The 17,583-nt window shown below is 43.5% G+C and overlaps 1 protein-coding gene across 1 annotated transcript in view; it reads right to left on the minus strand.

The window, feature by feature from the left end:
• pias1a (protein inhibitor of activated STAT, 1a) overlaps positions 1-17,583 on the minus strand; it is a 67,842-nt gene that overhangs the window by 31,740 nt on the left and 18,519 nt on the right. Inside the window, exon 2 of the mRNA XM_058381946.1 lies at positions 6,839-7,277. Coding sequence (XP_058237929.1) covers positions 6,839-7,277 — 439 coding nt within the window. The remainder of the gene's footprint in view (positions 1-6,838; positions 7,278-17,583) is intronic.

A 17,583-nucleotide genomic window follows, 5' to 3' on the forward strand; every position in this document is an offset into this window, starting at 1 on the left:
CTGACAGGCACAGAGGACATGCCTCCTTTACTGACATTGAAAGTCACAGAGGACACGCCTTCCCTTACTGTTAATGACAGGCACAGAGGACACGCCATCTTCACAGGGACTGACAGGCACAGAAGACACGCATCCTTTACTGATAACAGGCACAGAGGACACGCCTCCTTCATTGACACGGACAGGCACAGAGGACATGCCTCCATTACTGATACTGACAGGCACAGAGGACACGGCTCCTTTACTGATACTGACAGACACAGAGGGTACGCCTCCTTCACTGATACTGACAGGCACAGAGGACATGCCTCTTTCACTGACAGGCACAGAGGACATGCCTCCTTCACTGACATTGAAAGGCACAGAGGACACGCCTCCCCTTACAGTTACTGACAGGCAGAAAGGACATGCCTCCTTTACTGATACTGACAGGCACAGAGGACACGCCTCCTTTACTGTTACTGACAAGCACAAAGGACACGCCTCCTTTACTGATACTGACAGGCACAGAAGACACACCTTCTTTACTGTTCCTGGCAAACACAAAGGACATGCCTCCTTTACTACTACTGACAGGCACAGAGGACACACCTCCTTTACTGATACTGACAAGCACAAAGGACACACCTCCATTACTGATACTGACAAACACAGAGGACACGCCTCCTTCACTGATTCTGACAGGCACAGAGGTGACATGCACAGATGACACGCCTCCTTTACTGATACTGACTAACACAGAGGACACGCCTCCTTCACTGATTCTGACAGGCACAGAGGACACGCCTCCTTTATTGATACGGACAGGCACAGAGGACACGTCTAACTTACTGATACGGACAGGCACAGAGGGCACCCCTCCTTTACTGATACTCACAAGAACAGAGGACACGCCTCCTTCACTTATACTGACAAGCACAGAGGACACGCCTCCTTCAAGGGGACCGATAGGCAGTGAGGACATGCTTCCTTTACAGCGACTGGCAGGCAGTGTCTCTGTCCATGGCCTCAGTTTGTGCCTCGCGGTTCAGTTTGGCAGCTCAAATTTATTAAAAATGTGTTCTGCAGTCCAATATACACAGCATATCGGTTCACTTCCTGCAGTTTGGTCGAATCAGGGTTAAGATCTGCTCAGCCAAATGTAAATGCAAAACCATGCTGTCTTGACACAGGAGGAATAACATTGTTCCAGTCTGTATTATTCATAATCAAATTGCCAGTGATAAATAAAACATAGTAAAAACCTAATGCCTTTCATACTCTGGACTGCATGTGCCAAAGAAAAACTCAAGCACAACACATTGATGAACGCATTAATGCACGAATTCATAAAAGCAATTAAACATGTCGCGTGTTTCTTATCAGCATACAAACATGAAAATATTGATCCTGGCAACTTGCCTGCAATTTCATATCACTTTGCATCATTCAAGAACAAGAACTTCAATTATGGAAGCATTTTTGGATCCAATTATAGATCCTAACAGTAGTGGCCTGGCTTTTCTGGGTAAACGACACTGACGGGGGAAAAAAAAAAAAAGAGTGATCTATGCATGGCGTGCTAATAGCTCTAATGAGAGAATAATGAGGAAACGGAATAATGAGGACAATAATCAGAAAAAAATGAGACATGCAGAGCTGAATTTGCAGAGAGAAAGACACAGCAAGGGAGACAAAGGTGGTGGGCTGTGCTGTGTGTGGTGTGAAGAGAAGAAATTCTGCTTGTAGAACATTCTGTAATCCAGACCACGAAGGATTTATTTTTAACAGCCATTTTGTACCTGTTTAATAGGACCACAGACATTTTCCAAATCAGCAAATCATCGTATTTAATTAAAACACGATGCAGCAGGTTCGACGTTATAATAAACTGCTTGCTCAAATCGGTCTGTGTAAATAAGAATAGGAAAGCATGCTTTAAAACCAGCGTGAGAAAGGTATCTGTAAGAGGTTAGAGGCATCTCTCTATCTCCGACACCGTTCAGAGCTAATGAGGCAGTATTATTATAAACGTGACGCTAGCGTTTTTTATTTAGACAATTTCCGGGATTCACACAGGATGTGGCACGTAAGTGTTGTGACGGTGCGTTCAATCCACACTGTACGCTTCATTTCTATCGAGAAAACTAATGTACAAATGTGGCAATGAAACATGCAAGAAGCAGCCAGTCGGCTGTAATTACAACGAACCACACATTTCACTGGGTATCTATGACTATCCCTGCACATCTGGAAACAATGAGCTGTTTTAAAGATACACAATCGTTTGTTCTGACTGCTTATGACAATCAAAACGTCACAAAGCAGCTTCCCTATAAAGATCAAAATCTGTCAGTGGTGAGCAGGCCAGAGTCTGCGGTGGCGAGAAAAAACTCCCCAGTGGAGCCAGACTCGAAAGGGAAGCCATCCTCTTCTGGGTGACACCAGATAGTGAGATTATGAGTCATTACTCATCCACAGCTGTATGAAATCATGCAGTGCTACATGTTGATTTTATTAGAGTATTAACGTCAACTGTCAGAATATTTCTGCGCGATATCCCATGAGTACAGTTCCACTTGTAGAATCTGTGACAAGGAGCATTGAGGCTGTGATTCTGGTGGATCTCTGTAACCCAGCGCCATACTCAGACACTTCTTTTCCATCACCCACTGGTATATAGTGTAAGAAAATGTAGTGTTTATATATTTATATTCTGGTTCAACTACTAAAATGAAAACATTATTAATCTCTCAAGCGTTTAAGATCTCTGTGAAATACATGTCAGTCTTTGAGATTGCCATTTGATGTAAAACTTACAGCTAAATTTAGCACCTAGTCTATAAATGATGTGTCTGAGGTGTTTGTCTTTTAGCTGTAGAAAGAAGAAATAGAAATGGCCACAGTGAAATTCTTTCTTCACATATCCCAGCCTTGGAGGTTGCAGGGTCAGCCATGATACAGCAGAGAGGGTTAAGGGCCTTGCTCAAGGCCCAACAGCAGTAGCCTGGCAGTACTGGCGCTTGAACCACCTTTGAACCACCTTCTGATCAGTGACCCAGAGGCTTGAACCCCAACGACCCAGAGCCTTAACCACTTTAGCCACCACCGTTCCGGGTTTTCAGCCTTGCATGTTGGTGTCAGAGCACAGGGTCAGCCATGATACAGCAGAGAGGGTTAAGGGCCTTGTTCAAGGACCCAACAGCAGAAGCTTGGCAGAACCACCTTCAGTGACACCAAAGTGACCCAGTGGCTTGAACCCCAACGACCCAGAACCTTAAGCACTTGAGCCACCATGGGTTTTCGCATATCCCAGCTTATTAGGCAGGGAGGGTTAAGGATCTTGCTCAAGGACCCAAAAGCAGTACTGGGGCTTGAACCTTCCGTTCAGTGACCCACAGCCTTAACTGTGTAAGCCACCACTTCCCTGTATGGTTCGCCTGACTGCAAAGTAACTGACGTGGCAGTGAGCAACAACAGAGTTTATTTTTTTGCTTTATTTTTTGAGCCACTATTCAGTGAGTGCACTGATGCTAATGTTTATCTCTGGCTTGCTTGTGTGTGTGTGTGTGTGTGTGTGTGAGACCTCTGCAAAAATCCAGAGTGTTAACTGTGCTTTTTGCTCCATGTGTGTATTCTAGAAAGAGCTGGCAGTGTGACACTGGATTGTATTAAGCTTTATTGTTACTGGCAGAATGGAAAAAGAGCTCAGGTGTGTGAACCTGCGGTTTCATCACTCCTCATGCAAATGCAAATGAGGGAACGAGAGTGAGGGAGAATTTCAGAGAGAGAGAGAGAGAGAGAGAGAGAGAGAATGAGAATTAATGATAAACAGAGAAGGAGACAAAGAGGGAGAAAAAAGGAGAGAGACAGAGGTAGATAGATAGTAAGGAACAAGGAAGGAAGGAAGAAGGGAGTCAGAGAGAGAGAGAGAGAGAGAGAGAGAGAGAGGGAGCGAACTTGTCTTGTGGGTTTTTTCTTTCATGTTGTACTAACCTCCAGGGAGAAAAAGGAGGAAGGAAGGGAAAAAAAGAAAAAAACAAACAGATACTGACAGGGAGACAGAAAGACAGGTGTTGAGATAGCATGCAAAAGGGAAAGGAGACAAAATCAGACAGAGAAAGAGAGAGAGACAGACAGAGAAAGAGATGGGGGCATAGACAGTGGAGAGACAGGATGTAGGGGGTAGGAAATAAGAAAGGGAACGAGAGAGAGAGAGAGAGAGAGGGAGGAAGACAGAAAAATAGGTTGGAAGTGAGCGTGCACACAGAATGAAGGGGGTAGTCAAGGAAGGAAGGAAAGAAAGGAGGAAAGAAAGGAGGAAAGAAAGGAGGAAAGAAAGAAAGAAAGGAGGAAAGAAAGGAAGAAAGAAAGAAAGAAAGAAAGAAAGAAAGAAAGAAAGAAAGAAAGAAAGAAAGAAAGAAAGAAAGAAAGAAAGAAAGAAAGAAAGAAAGAAAGAAAGAAAGAAAGAAAGAAAGAAAGAAAGAAGTACAATGTAATTTTAATCTAATTTCATCCCAAGCTATGCCGATGGCTGAGAACTGAGGCTGAAGCAGAGGAAGGAAGACAAAAAGAGATTGAAGAAGAGGGTGAGGATCATGAGAAAGAGCGAGAGAATAAAATAGGTGTGGGTGAGATGTGCAGATTAGCCTCAATGCAAATGAACAGAAAGCTGCTAAGCACATTAAAATGCTAATGTGGGGGAATATGGCCATTTCTACACTGTCCATCTCCTGCCACTCGCACCACCCAACACACCACTGGGGTATGAAACATGCACGGTATTGAACTGTCTGTAACATAGCAGACAGACGCCTCTGCTACATGAAAAATATATCGAGTGAGAGACCTGGGTGAAAGGAGAATATGGGAAGTCATTTGCTATATATAATGTAATATATGTGTCTTGCACAATGCACATGTATAGCAACAATGGACGAGTATAGAGACTTTGCATGCACATGAATGTAATATGGAATTGGCTCGTCCTTTGCAGCTGTAACAGCTTCAAATCTTCTGGGAAGGTTTAGGAGTGTGTTTATGGGAATTTCTGACCATTCCTCTAGAAGCGCATTTGTGAGGTCAGGCACTGACAGTGGGTTGAGGTCAGGACTCTATGCAGGTCAGTCAAGTTCCTCCACACCAAACTCTCTCATCCATGTCTATATGGAGCTTCCTTTGTGCACTGGTGTACAGTCATGTTGGAACAGGAAGGGGTCATCCCTAAACTGTTCCCACAAAATTGGGAGCATGAAATTGTCCAAAATGTCTTGGTATGCTGAAGCATTAAGAGTTCCTTTCACTGGAACTAAGAGGCCAAGCCCAACCCCTGAAAAACAACACCTGAATTCAATGATTTGGAGCGGTGTCCCAAAACTTTTGGCAATACAGTGTATGTTAAAAATAATGTTCCACACAAAACACACGCATTATAAAACATCATTAGTGAGGTCAAGAGGTCTGTGAGTTGGACAAACCCTGTGACAAATGTGGTCTTTGTCTCACTGTGTGTTTTTATAAGCGTTTAATTGCATTTGTGTGTGTGTGTGTGTGTGTGTGTGTGTGTGTGTGCACGCCTCTAGAATGTTATTTATACCCACATACTCTCCGCCTCTATCATAGCAATAAATTGGTGAATCACATCTTTAATTAGTTTTGTTAGACAAAGCACAGATTTGATGATCTGTACATAATGACACATCACATGTCTGAGTCACATTCACATCCAACTTGTTTGTCCTTCAAATAGATCCAGATAAATAATTCAATTTGGTTTGTATTTAGCTAGTATCTGGGTGAATTAACCTATCTATTTCGAAATGCGATGACGGAAATAGCGCACATCCACCATTGTGGGCTGTGAAAAAAACGGGACAGGGCGATTAAGCATTCACTCGATCGTCTGTGCTCGGAGATGGTCCTGAGAAATGGCAACAGAAAGTAATTTTGGTGCAATGTGGGCGCAGGCGTGACCATTTCAGACCACGGAAATAGCAGCTGGATAAGAATGAGAGGAGAACTGGTTTACACCCAACCAAATTATCATTAAAGTTAGATTTAGTGCCTGAACAAATATAGAGCCTTATTTATAATATGGAATAGCCTTTAATTAGCAGAAAATGTACAAGATATTTTAAGATATTTGTTCTTTATATACACAGATCAGGCACAACATTATGACCACCTGTTTCATATTGTGTTGGTCCCCCTTTTTGCTGCCAAAACAGCCTTGTGGCTATGCAGCCCGATACACAACAAACTGTGATGCACTGTGTATACTGACACCCTTGTATCAGAACCAGCATTAACTTCTTCAGCAATTTGAGCAACAGTAGCTCGGATCGGATCACAAGGCCCAACAGCACCACTGTTCCTTCCTTGGACCACTTTTGATAGATACTGACCACTGCAGACCGGGAACACCCCACAAGAGCTGCAGTTTTGGAGATGCTCTGATCCAGTTGTCTAGCCATCACAATTTGGCCCTTGTCAAACTCACACAAATCCTTACACTTGCCCATTTTTCCTGCTTCTAACACATCAACTTGTTCACTTGCTGCCTAATATATCCCACCCACTAACAGGTGCCATGATGAGGAGATCATCAGTGTTATTCACGTCACCTCTCAGTGCTCATAATGTTATGCCTGATCGGTGTATGATGCTGATGGAAAACATGCAGTCAGGGAGGTGGGATTTTTCAAGACTGAAACTGGAGATGAGTTCTGAAGATGGCAGAGATCATTTGATCGGATGTATGATAATATTTCCTTACAAATTCCATCAAAGCGGATAAATATTGGCTGGTGTGATTTAAATGAAATATTAGCACACGTCTAAAACGTAGACGCACTCTCACCGAGGCTGGTGGGCTTGATGAGCTCGTCGAGCACGTCGTAGAAGGGCAGCCTCTGCAGTTTGACGTCGGGGTGGACAGGGTGGAGCGAGGAGGGCAGGTGGGGTAGCGCCAGCTCATGCTTGGGCCCCAGGAGCGATATGGGTAGCAGTGGGGAGGTGGGTGACGCGTGTCCGTCGAAGGGCAGCTGGGTGAGCCCGGTGGGCAGTGATACGGCGGGCGCGTGCACCCCCTGCAGAGCCAGCTCGGCTGGCGAGAGCAGTTTAGTAGGGAAGCGGCGCCTGTATAGCTCCTTGATCTTCATGTGTACGGCCGGACTGCAGCCAGCTTTCAGCAGGTGTAGCGCTTTGGTCAGCAGCTCATGCTTCCGGCCGTGCTTATTGCGCCCGGCGTAGCCCAACAGAACCTGCAGCTCCGACACCCGCAGGCTCATTACCATTTGCTGCAGGACAGAAAAAACAGAGAGTTGGGTTTAAGATGGAGGCGCAAAATTCAGCACGTAAATGCAGAGATATTTAAAAAAGGAAAGAGTGGAATGCACAAAATAAACTACTAATATACAGTAGTGATGCTAACACATGAGTAATGGAAATAATTAACTACAGACATGCAAAAACACTTTCAACACATCGTTTTTTAAATTAAAACCAAAAGATGTGAAAATCTCATAAATAATAAACAAATCTTCACAGCCAATTCCATCTAAAATAACATTTATCCCAAAAGTCTGGAAAACACTCCGTTAACTTCCATATGAAATTCATGTGATAAGGGCTGGGCGATATGTTGCTATAATATCAATACTATTGTGTCAATGTACATTTCTGAAATAATAAAAGTAAGTACAGGACCATAAACAACCACAACAACCTCACATTGAAACAACTGATGCTGCATGTAATGTTGCATCTAATTTTCCAGAATTACATCCAGTAGCATCATCCTGTGATTTTTTCCCCCATATTTCTAAGTGGCTTATAAATTCAAAATACATATTGCAAGTAAAAATATCTGTCTCAAAAAATCTGTCTGAAATTCGATGTAGTAGAGAGAACATCCACATAGGGAGAACGAGACAAACACACACACACAAGCTGCAGAATAACATCATCACACTTCTGTAGCATGACTCACCCAGCACAGGCCAGACTGTTTACCCACCAAACACAGACCATAGACCCCCTCCACCCAACACACACACACACACACACACACACAGGAATGCACTAAGACATACAGAGATGTGATTGCACAAACACAGACATCCCTATATACAAACAGGCACTATAGATGAAACAAACACAAGATCCACAAAAAATCTATATCCTATCTTAAATCTAACACACACACACACACACAAAACCAGAGCAGCTCAATCACTGCAATCTTGCGAGCTGGACAATGAAATATTCATGAAGAGAACACACCACTGCAGAAGACACACACACAGCCTCGCTCACTCACATTCACATAAACACTCCCACACACAAACACACCCACTCACACCCACACACTTCAGGAAGGGTTATCATTTTATAACCCGAGGCTTAAAAAGAGTAAAGACCAATAAACGGGGTAACAAGTTTGCACACATTTTTTCTTCTCAAATAACATACATGCACACCTGGAACACATTATAGACACTATTATTATATATTTGAAGATTTATCATCCACACACACACACACACACACAGAGGTCTGTGTGTGGTCACTTGTTCAACTCTAGCTCATCTGTGTTTAAAGTCTGCGTAGGTTTCTGTCCGATTACACACTATACTGCCAAATGTTTTTGGGACACCCCTCCAAATCACTGAGTTCAGGTGTTGGTTTTCAGGAGTTGGGTTCGGCCTCTTAGTTCCAGTAAAAAGGAACTCTTAATGCTTCAGCATACCAAGACATTTTGGACAATTGCATGCTCCCAACTTTTTGGGAACAGTTTGGGGATGACCCCTTCCTCGTCCAACATGACTGGACACCAGTGCACAGAGCAAGGTCCATAAAGACATGGATGAGGGAGTTTGGTGTGGAGAAACTTGACTGGCCTGCACAGAGTCCTGACCTCAACCTGATAGAAAACCTTTGGGATGAATTAGAGCGGAGACTGTGAGCCAGATCTTCTCGTCCATCATCATTGCCACACTCTCCTAAACCTTGTGGAAAGTCTTCCCAGAAGAATTGAAACTGTTACAGCTGTAAAGGGCAGGCCAACTCCATATTACATTCATGTGCATGTAAAGGCACATGTCCCAAAACTTTTGACAACACAGTGGTGAATATTACCTACATCAAACTCGCAGGTTTTCCTGAGCTGAAATATGTTTCCCAACCACAAATTCTAGCATTTTAGAATCTGTTTAGATCCAGAAGTGAAAAGCAAGAACGCTGCATTTAAAGATTTCTTTGGTGCTGGAGCATAACAGACATTTTTACATCGGGTATCTGATTACAACCTGAACTGATTAGACTTCATTTCACTCTGGCATGAAGCTATTCAAAATCCCGACATTCACTGTGTGGGGAAAATCACACTTAGCTAGCATCTTTAGGCAGACTGACTGTTTTTATCCGACGTGATCTATGCAGAAAGAGAATAGGCAAGATTAGAAAGCAAATAAAACAGTTCCACATCGTTTAGATGAAATATATTTATGGTTTGGTAAAGCAGAAGTGTTGACGTTTATTATGGGGGGGGGGGGATTTTGGGGGCCAAAAGCTATATTTTGTCTTTGGTCTGTTTGCCAGAATTCAGCCACAGTGAAATATAACGGGTTTTCCCAGACCACAACACATAAATATCAGAGAGAGAGCACCGTTCCAGCACTGATACCAGGCCATCACCTGCAAAAAGGAGGTAGACTGAAGATAACAGATGAAAAAACAGAATTTGATGAACAAATGGGGGGAAAAAACCCTGGAATTGGAAATGTTTACATCTAAAAAAAAAAAAAACATGTCCCAAATCGCATACTTATACACTACTCTACACCGTGTGTTCACACTGCAAGTTCCAACAAGAAGAAATGCACTTCAAGTACCAGGATCCACTTAAAGAAGATTGAATTAAAGTGTGGAATGTTGGACATGAAGTATTTAATGGTCTCAGCTATGTCGCATTACGTGCAGATTATACTTCAGGTTTGTAAAATAATAAGTTTGAGACAATACTACTCTTCTTGTTAACTCTCAGTGCCGGTCCCAAGCCCGGATTAGATGGGAGGATTGCGTCCGGCGTAAAACCTCAGTGCCGAATCGAAACATGCGAAGAGAAATGATCCTCTGTGGCGACCCTGAACAGGGAGGAGCTGAAAGAACACCACTACTACTTTTCTAAAATTTACAGTTCATCGTTTGGGACACAAAGTTGTTTCATTTGTTAGGATTAATTTTTATTATATTAATACTTTAAAATATAATTGCAACCTAAGTCATGCAAGTGTTTCAAATAAAATAATTTTAAGTCTCAGTAGTTTTTAACAAATACTGCATGGTCTGAAAGCATACTAAACCCCTCAGAATAATGAAGGACCTGTAATCAATCCGGAATATTGTGAAACATGAAGCTATATTCACAATACATTCTTATTTTCCTGAAGACAGAAACATTAACCAAAACGTCTGACTCCACACTGAACTTCATCTTTATCTTCTTTCCGGTCTCATCCATTCGCTTGATATTTATATTTCTGGCAGAAGCTGTTATCTGGAGTGACTTAGATTTGAGATACAATGCAGACCCTCAGCTGCAGGATTAAACATCATGCTCAGAGGGGTTTAACAGCGCCTCTCTGGCGGCCCTGGGGTTTGAACTGCAATTCACAAGTCCAGAACAATCACCAGTGAGTGAGAATCACTGTTTCCACAATCTCCACAATCTTACGGCTCTAACCCGTGATTCCACCGAGCCACGCCGTGCTCTCGTACACAGGCTGCTGTGGCATTCCTGGCATTTACACTGGGTTGTGAGTGACTTGGAGAGGGGATGAAAGACTCATAGAATGTGGTGATATGAAAACATACACTGCAATACATATATTTTAGTAAAATATGATAATTAGGAAAAAGTCATTTACTTAATTACTTCATTTGCTTCATTAAATATTTCTTATATTATTATTTATTTATATCATGGTGCTTAACTGAGCTTTTCTATGTTTTCACTCTGTGCTGTGCTTGACCAGGCATAATCGTTACTGCACCCTGATTGGATGAGAGAGAGAGAGAGAGAGAGAGAGAGAGAAGAAAGGAAGAGAGGGAAGAAAAGAGAGAAAAGGGGGGTGAGGGAGAGGGGGGAGAGAGTGTGAGAGGGAGGGAGAGAGAGAGAGAGAGAGAGAGAGAGAAAGAGAGAGATGGAAGGGAGGAAGGAAGAGAGGGAAGGAAAGAGAGAAAAGTGGGGTGAGGGAGGGGGGAGTGAGAGAGAGAGAGAGAGAGAGAAAGAGATGGAAGAAAGGAAGAGAGGGAAGAAAAGAGAGAAAAGGGGGGTGAGGGAGGGAGGGGAGTGTGAGAGGGAGGGAGAGAGAGAGAGAGAGAGAGAGAGAGATGGAAGAAAGGAAGAGAGGGAAGAAAAGAGAGAAAAGGGGGGTGAGGGAGGGAGGGGAGTGTGAGAGGGAGGGAGAGAGAGAGAGAGAGAGAGAGAGAGAGATGGAAGGGAGGAAGGAAGAGAGGGAAGGAAAGAGAGAAAAGTGGGGTGAGGGAGGGGGGAATGAGAGAGAGAGAGAGAGAGAGAGAGAGATGGAAGGAAGGAAGAGAGGGAAGGAAAGAGAGACAAAGGGGGTGAGGGAGGGGGTGAGGAAGGGAGGGAGGGAGGGAGAGGGAGAGGGAGAGGGAGAGGGAGAGGGAGAGAGAGAGAGAGAGAGAGAGAGAGAGAGAGAGAGAGAGAGAGGGAGGGAGGAAGGGGGGGGAAGGGAGAGAGAGAGAGAGATTGTATCAGCAGTCAAAGGGAACTGACCATCTGTGCTGCAGCTGCAATGAAATTATTAACACTATCAGATTTACAGAAATATCCTAATAAGACAAAAATTAAAAAATCTTAAGTGGAATTTCACTGAATCATGCGACTGGACAGTGTGTTATTCTGTCCATACCCAGAACGTGTTCAGAGAAGCCAATCCAGGTCAAGCATATCATCATGACAGCACATCATAATATTAGCCACCTGTAACAGATATTAGGACATGCTTCTTTTTCACATTGGCCCTAAATGAACTGCAGATTTCCCAAAATAATCTAGAATTCATGCAGTACACATGACTCGAGTGAATAATACATAACGTAGCCCATACAGAGGAGTGAATAATTCACAGCAGTACCAAAAAAACAAGGGAGTGGAAGGCAGGAGGAGAGGATTATGCATGGAGTGAGGAAACATGGCTCAATAAAAATGGACAGAAAGAGCGAATGCAAGAGAGCAGATGAAAGCAGGAACAGAGAAATTAGAGAGAAGGGAAAACCATGTAGAGAAAAACGATAGATGCTGAGAGAAAAGAGAGAGAGGGGTGAGGGTGCAGAGTGAAAAGAAGAGTGCAACAGAAAATTAGTGTGTGTGTGTGTGAGTGAGAGAGAGAGAGAGAGGGAGGGAAGGAGAGAACATGAACAGAAGAATGATGGCCATGCAAAGAAAAAAAAAACACTGAGAGCAAGAGAATGATTGACATCCTGGGGACAGTGAGCTACAAAAGAGAGAGAGACAGGGAGAGAGGTAAGAGGTAGAGGTGTAGAGAAAGAGAGAGAGAGAGAGAGAGAGAGAGAGAGATAAAGATAAGAGTGAGAGAGGGGTGAATGTGGGGGGAGGAGGGAGAGAGGATAAGATGAGGGTGAGAGAGTGGTGTGTGTGGGAGAGAGAACGAGAGAGAGAGAGAGAGAGAGAGAAGGCAAATAAGACAGAGAGAGAGTAGTGGATGTGGGGGAGGGAGGGAGGGGGAGAGGGAGAGAGAGAGAGAGAGAGAGAGAGAGAGAGAGAAAGTGATAAAGATAAGAGTGAGAGAGGGGTGGATGGGGGAGGAGGAAGTGAGGGGGGATAGAATAAGATAAGAGTGAGAGAGTGGTGTGTGTGTGTGTGTGTGTGTGTGAGAGAGAGAGAGAGAGAGAGAGAGAAGGCATACAAGAGATAGAGAGTAGTAGATGTGGGGGAGGGAGAGAGAAGAGTGAGAGTGTGTTTGTGTGTGTGTGTGTGTGTGTGCGCGTCTGTGTATATGTGTGTGTGTGACAGAGAGAGAGAGGGAGAGGAGAGAGAGAGAAGCCATATATGCGAGAGAGAGTAGTGGATGTGGGGGAGGGAGAAGAGAGAGAGAGAGAGAGAGAGAGGAACAAGCGCCATAGTGATGGGGGAAGGGTTGAGATATGAGCTGCTGAGCTTCCAAAACAAATGAAAATTTTACACACACACACAAAAAGGTGGCCAGCTTCGGTTAAAAAAAAAAAAAAAAAAAAAAAAAAAAAAAAAAAAAAAACAACAACAAAAAACCACAGGCAGACGTGCACACACACACGCACACACACGCACACACACGCACACACACGCACACACACGCACACACACACACGCACGCACACACACGCGCACACACACACACGCACACACACACACACACACACACACACACACGCACACACACACACACGCACGCACACACACGCGCACACACACCAGTAGTGAAAACATAGCAGGCGCGAGGTTGTCTTTGAGAGTGTCTGTATGAGAGCTGAGCCTGTCAATCAAGTCACTCTTTACTCTGGCACCCTCATCACTGCCTGACTCCCGCTCTCTCCCTCTCATACACACACACACTTGAGCACATGCATACACACACACAGACACACACACGCATGCGCTGTCTCTCTCTCTCTCTCTCTCTCTCTCTCTCACACACAGAGACAGTAATATGGAGTGGAGTGTAGGTGAAGCAATGCAGCAGGAATATTAAGAGTAAGAATATCGTCCCAAGTCTGAAACAGGTGGATTACCTGTTGTGAAATTTTTTTTTTATTAAAACAACACGGTGAAAAAATGCTCGCTGGCTTTTAACCAAGTGTGAGACCCTACGAAAAAGTTCCAGTTTCACTGTGAGCTGAAGCCCATTATGAATTTAACATGGCTGTGAGTCAGTAGCATGCACACATCTCATGGTCAGCGGTTCAGCTCACACTCTCATGTTTAAGTAATAATGAGGTCTGTTACTGCAGTCTGAAGCAGAGATATTAGACTAGAAGATATGGTAGAAAAGATCTAAACACAAGGTTTCTGGTTATCAAATCTCAGCCAGAGACGTTCACCGAACTGGAACAAAGCACGAGTCGTGGTGTTATAGGAAATTAATCACTGAGGGCATGGGATTGTGCGTCATGCTTTTAATCCATCTATAGTTACATTAATGCTGTGGAATGCATTCACTAGTTAGTTCGAGGGAAAAAAAAACACAAACAGCTATGTTGAAGGGGAACAAAAGAAAACCTTACAATATCCAGCTTTAACGATCACATTGAAAGTCTCGTGTCCAAATGAAATATCAGCCATGGTAAGCAAAGAGCATACAAAGCATGTACCTTGAATCTTATTGCTGAAAGGAATCGAACCGGGATACTAAAGGATTTCTGAAACATTAGATGCATCATGGAACACTGTTGAGGACCATCATCAACAGGTGGAGAAAATGGGCCAGCACAACGGCATTCACCAAGAACATAGTGTCCCTCAAAACCTGATAAGAGGACGAAAAGAAAGCTGCCTAGGGAGTCTACAAAAGGGAGTCTTCGGCAGCATTACAAGAGCTGCTGAAATATCTGCCGAGTACTGGACACTTTGCATGTGACAACAATCTCTCACATTGTTCACATGTCTGAGCTTTGGGTTGGATGGTAGACAGAAACCTCTTCTCACAGAACAAATAAATAATCCGATCCCTTCTAATTCACCTCAAACCAAAATACCCTATGGTCTAATGAAGCCTAGGTAGAACGTCTACACCGATCAGGCATAACATTATGACCAGTGACAGGTGAAGTGAATAGCACTGATGATCTCATCATGGCACCTGTTAGTGGGTGGGATATATTAGGCAGCAAGTGAACATTTTGTCTTCAAAGTTGATGTGTTAGAAGCAGGAAAAATGGGCAAGCGTAAGGATTTGAGCGACTTTGATGAAGGGCCAAATTGTGATGGCTAGACGACTGGATCAGAGTATCTCCAAAACTGCAGCTCTTGTGGGGTGTTCCCGGTTTGCAGTGGTCAGTATCTATTAAAAGTGGTCCAAGGAAGGAACAGTGGTGAACCGGTGACAGGGTCATGGATGGCCAAGGCTCATTGATGCACATGGGGAGTCCCCAGACGAGCTACTGTTGCTGAAATTGCTGAAGAAGTTAATGCTGGTTCTGATAGAAAGGTGTCAGAATACACAGTGCATGACGGGTCAGGGCTGTTCTGGCAGCAAAAGGAGGACCAACACAATATTAGGCAGGTGGTCATAATGTTATGCCTGGTCGGTGTAATTCGCAAAAGCAACCTTTTGTGATAAAAAAAAAAAAATCAATATATCTTATCACCCAAAGAACAGAGTGAAGCATGGAGGTGGTGGTGGCATAGTGATATGAGGCTGCCTCTCTACAGCTGGGACTGGGGCTCTAGATAAGATATTAAAGATAGAATGCTTCATGGATTACCCCAAATACCAATCCATTTTTGCATGAAAGTTGTCACCAAATCAAAGTCAACAAAGGACTGGCTTCAGAGGATGATGATAAATTTTGGAAGAGCCCAGTCAGAGCCCAGATCAAAATCCTATCAAAAACCTGTGGAATGACTTGAACTGGACGGTGCACATGAGATCCCCTCACAGTTTGATAGATCTGAAGCAATTCTGCAAGGAAGAGTGAAATATAATTTCCAAATCGAGATGTGCTAAGCTGGCAGCCTCTTACCCCAAAAGACTGAGTGCGGTATTCCAAACAACGTTGTGTAGACGATTTATCTGTTAACCTGTGATTTACCTTTCAGTCGCAAAACTGACGACTGCTGTTAAAGAAAATTAATCAATACCTTCAGATGCATATGATGCTTCCTTAATAATCATTTAAGACGAATGTTAAGAGGCATCAATAACCACCTTAGGTTTATTTTATTCAACTACCGACTCATACTATGCATGGACGAAGCTTTCACTCTTGCAGATTTATCCGCATTTAACGACATAGCTTAGTAGGGTACGTTTTGGCAAAGTCAGCTTCACAAGTTTTTCTTGCTGTTTAAGAAGTGTGTGTGATTCACACCTGTGACCTCATGGGACTGACTTGACGCTTGGAGGTGTAAGCTGGCACAAACCCGCTGAGGTAAACGTGTCAGGATGGCAGCGTGTCAGTGCTCTGGGTGATAGGCGAGGTCGTATTTCTCTTCAGAAATTATAATTTGATCTCCTTTAGTTCCCTTAAACCTGATTAGAGTACACTGTTGTCCTCAAAGCCATGTTCTTTTCGGACTTGGAGAAAAGCTTGGTCTTGCTGTGTTGGCACAAGTAATTATAATAAATAAATATGATTACAGGCGATCAAGATTTTTAAGAAAGCCTAATCAAATTATACAAATAAGTCTAAATCAGACTATTTCTTTCTCTACACTGCTACTAGGCCTAATTAACATTTGCTACAAGGAAATTTACATTTATTAAACCTAGCAATAGCGCCTATGGAGGAACTGCATATAAATGAGCACAATGCAGACATGGGAGAAACTTTAAAACCACCATTGCGGCTGGTGAGATTTTTATATGTCATTTTTTTCATCTGAAAGCCAGCAATTACTATCAAAACTGACAGGAACCCAAGCAGAAGGATTTTTGGTCAAGCTTGTTATCGGTGGTCGAACAATAAGCCAAATGGCCTATATAATCTGGCTGATACAAAGTTAAAGCACTGACCAATTAACATGAAGAAGGTATATGAAATGATAATCGATCCAAATATTGTACAGACCAATTCAGACACTATTAATAGTTACCAAGGTATAAAGTTGATGTGGTTGCTATAAGAAAATGTACAGCATTTTAGGAACAAGAGAATGATGCCATTGAACACACACATTCACATACAGGTGGCCTAAATTATGCACCGATTTTTCTATATGAAATGCAAATACACTATATTGCCAAAAGTATTCGCTCACCTGCCTTGACTCGCATATGAACTTAAGTGACATCCCATTCCTAATCCATAAGGTTCAATATGACGTCGGTCCACCCTTTGCAGCTATAACAGCTTCAACTCTTCTGGGAAGGCTGTCCACAAGGTTTAGGAGTGTGTTTATGGGAATTTTTGACCATTCTTCCAGAAGCGCATTTGTGAGGTCACACACTGATGTTGGACGAGAAGGCCTGGCTCTCAGTCTCCGCTCTAATTCATCCCAAAGGTGTTCTATCGGGTTGAGGTCAGGACTCTGTGCAGGCCAGTCAAGTTCCTCCACACCAGACTCTGTCATCCATGTCTTTATGGACCTTGCTTTGTGCACTGGTGCACAGTCATGTTGGAAGAGGAAGGGGCCAGCTCCAAACTGTTCCCACAAAGTTGGGAGCATGGAATGGTCCAAAATGTTTTGGTATGCTGAAGCATTCAGAGTTCCTTTCACTGGAACTAAGGGGCCAAGCCCAGCTCCTGAAAAACAACCCCACACCATAATCCCCCCTCCACCAAACTTTACACTTGGCACAATGCAGTCAGACAAGTACCGTTCTCCTGGCAACCGCCAAACCCAGACTCGTCCATCAG

This window comes from Hemibagrus wyckioides, linkage group LG27, assembly GCF_019097595.1.
Source record: "Hemibagrus wyckioides isolate EC202008001 linkage group LG27, SWU_Hwy_1.0, whole genome shotgun sequence".
NCBI classification, from domain to species: domain Eukaryota; kingdom Metazoa; phylum Chordata; class Actinopteri; order Siluriformes; family Bagridae; genus Hemibagrus; species Hemibagrus wyckioides.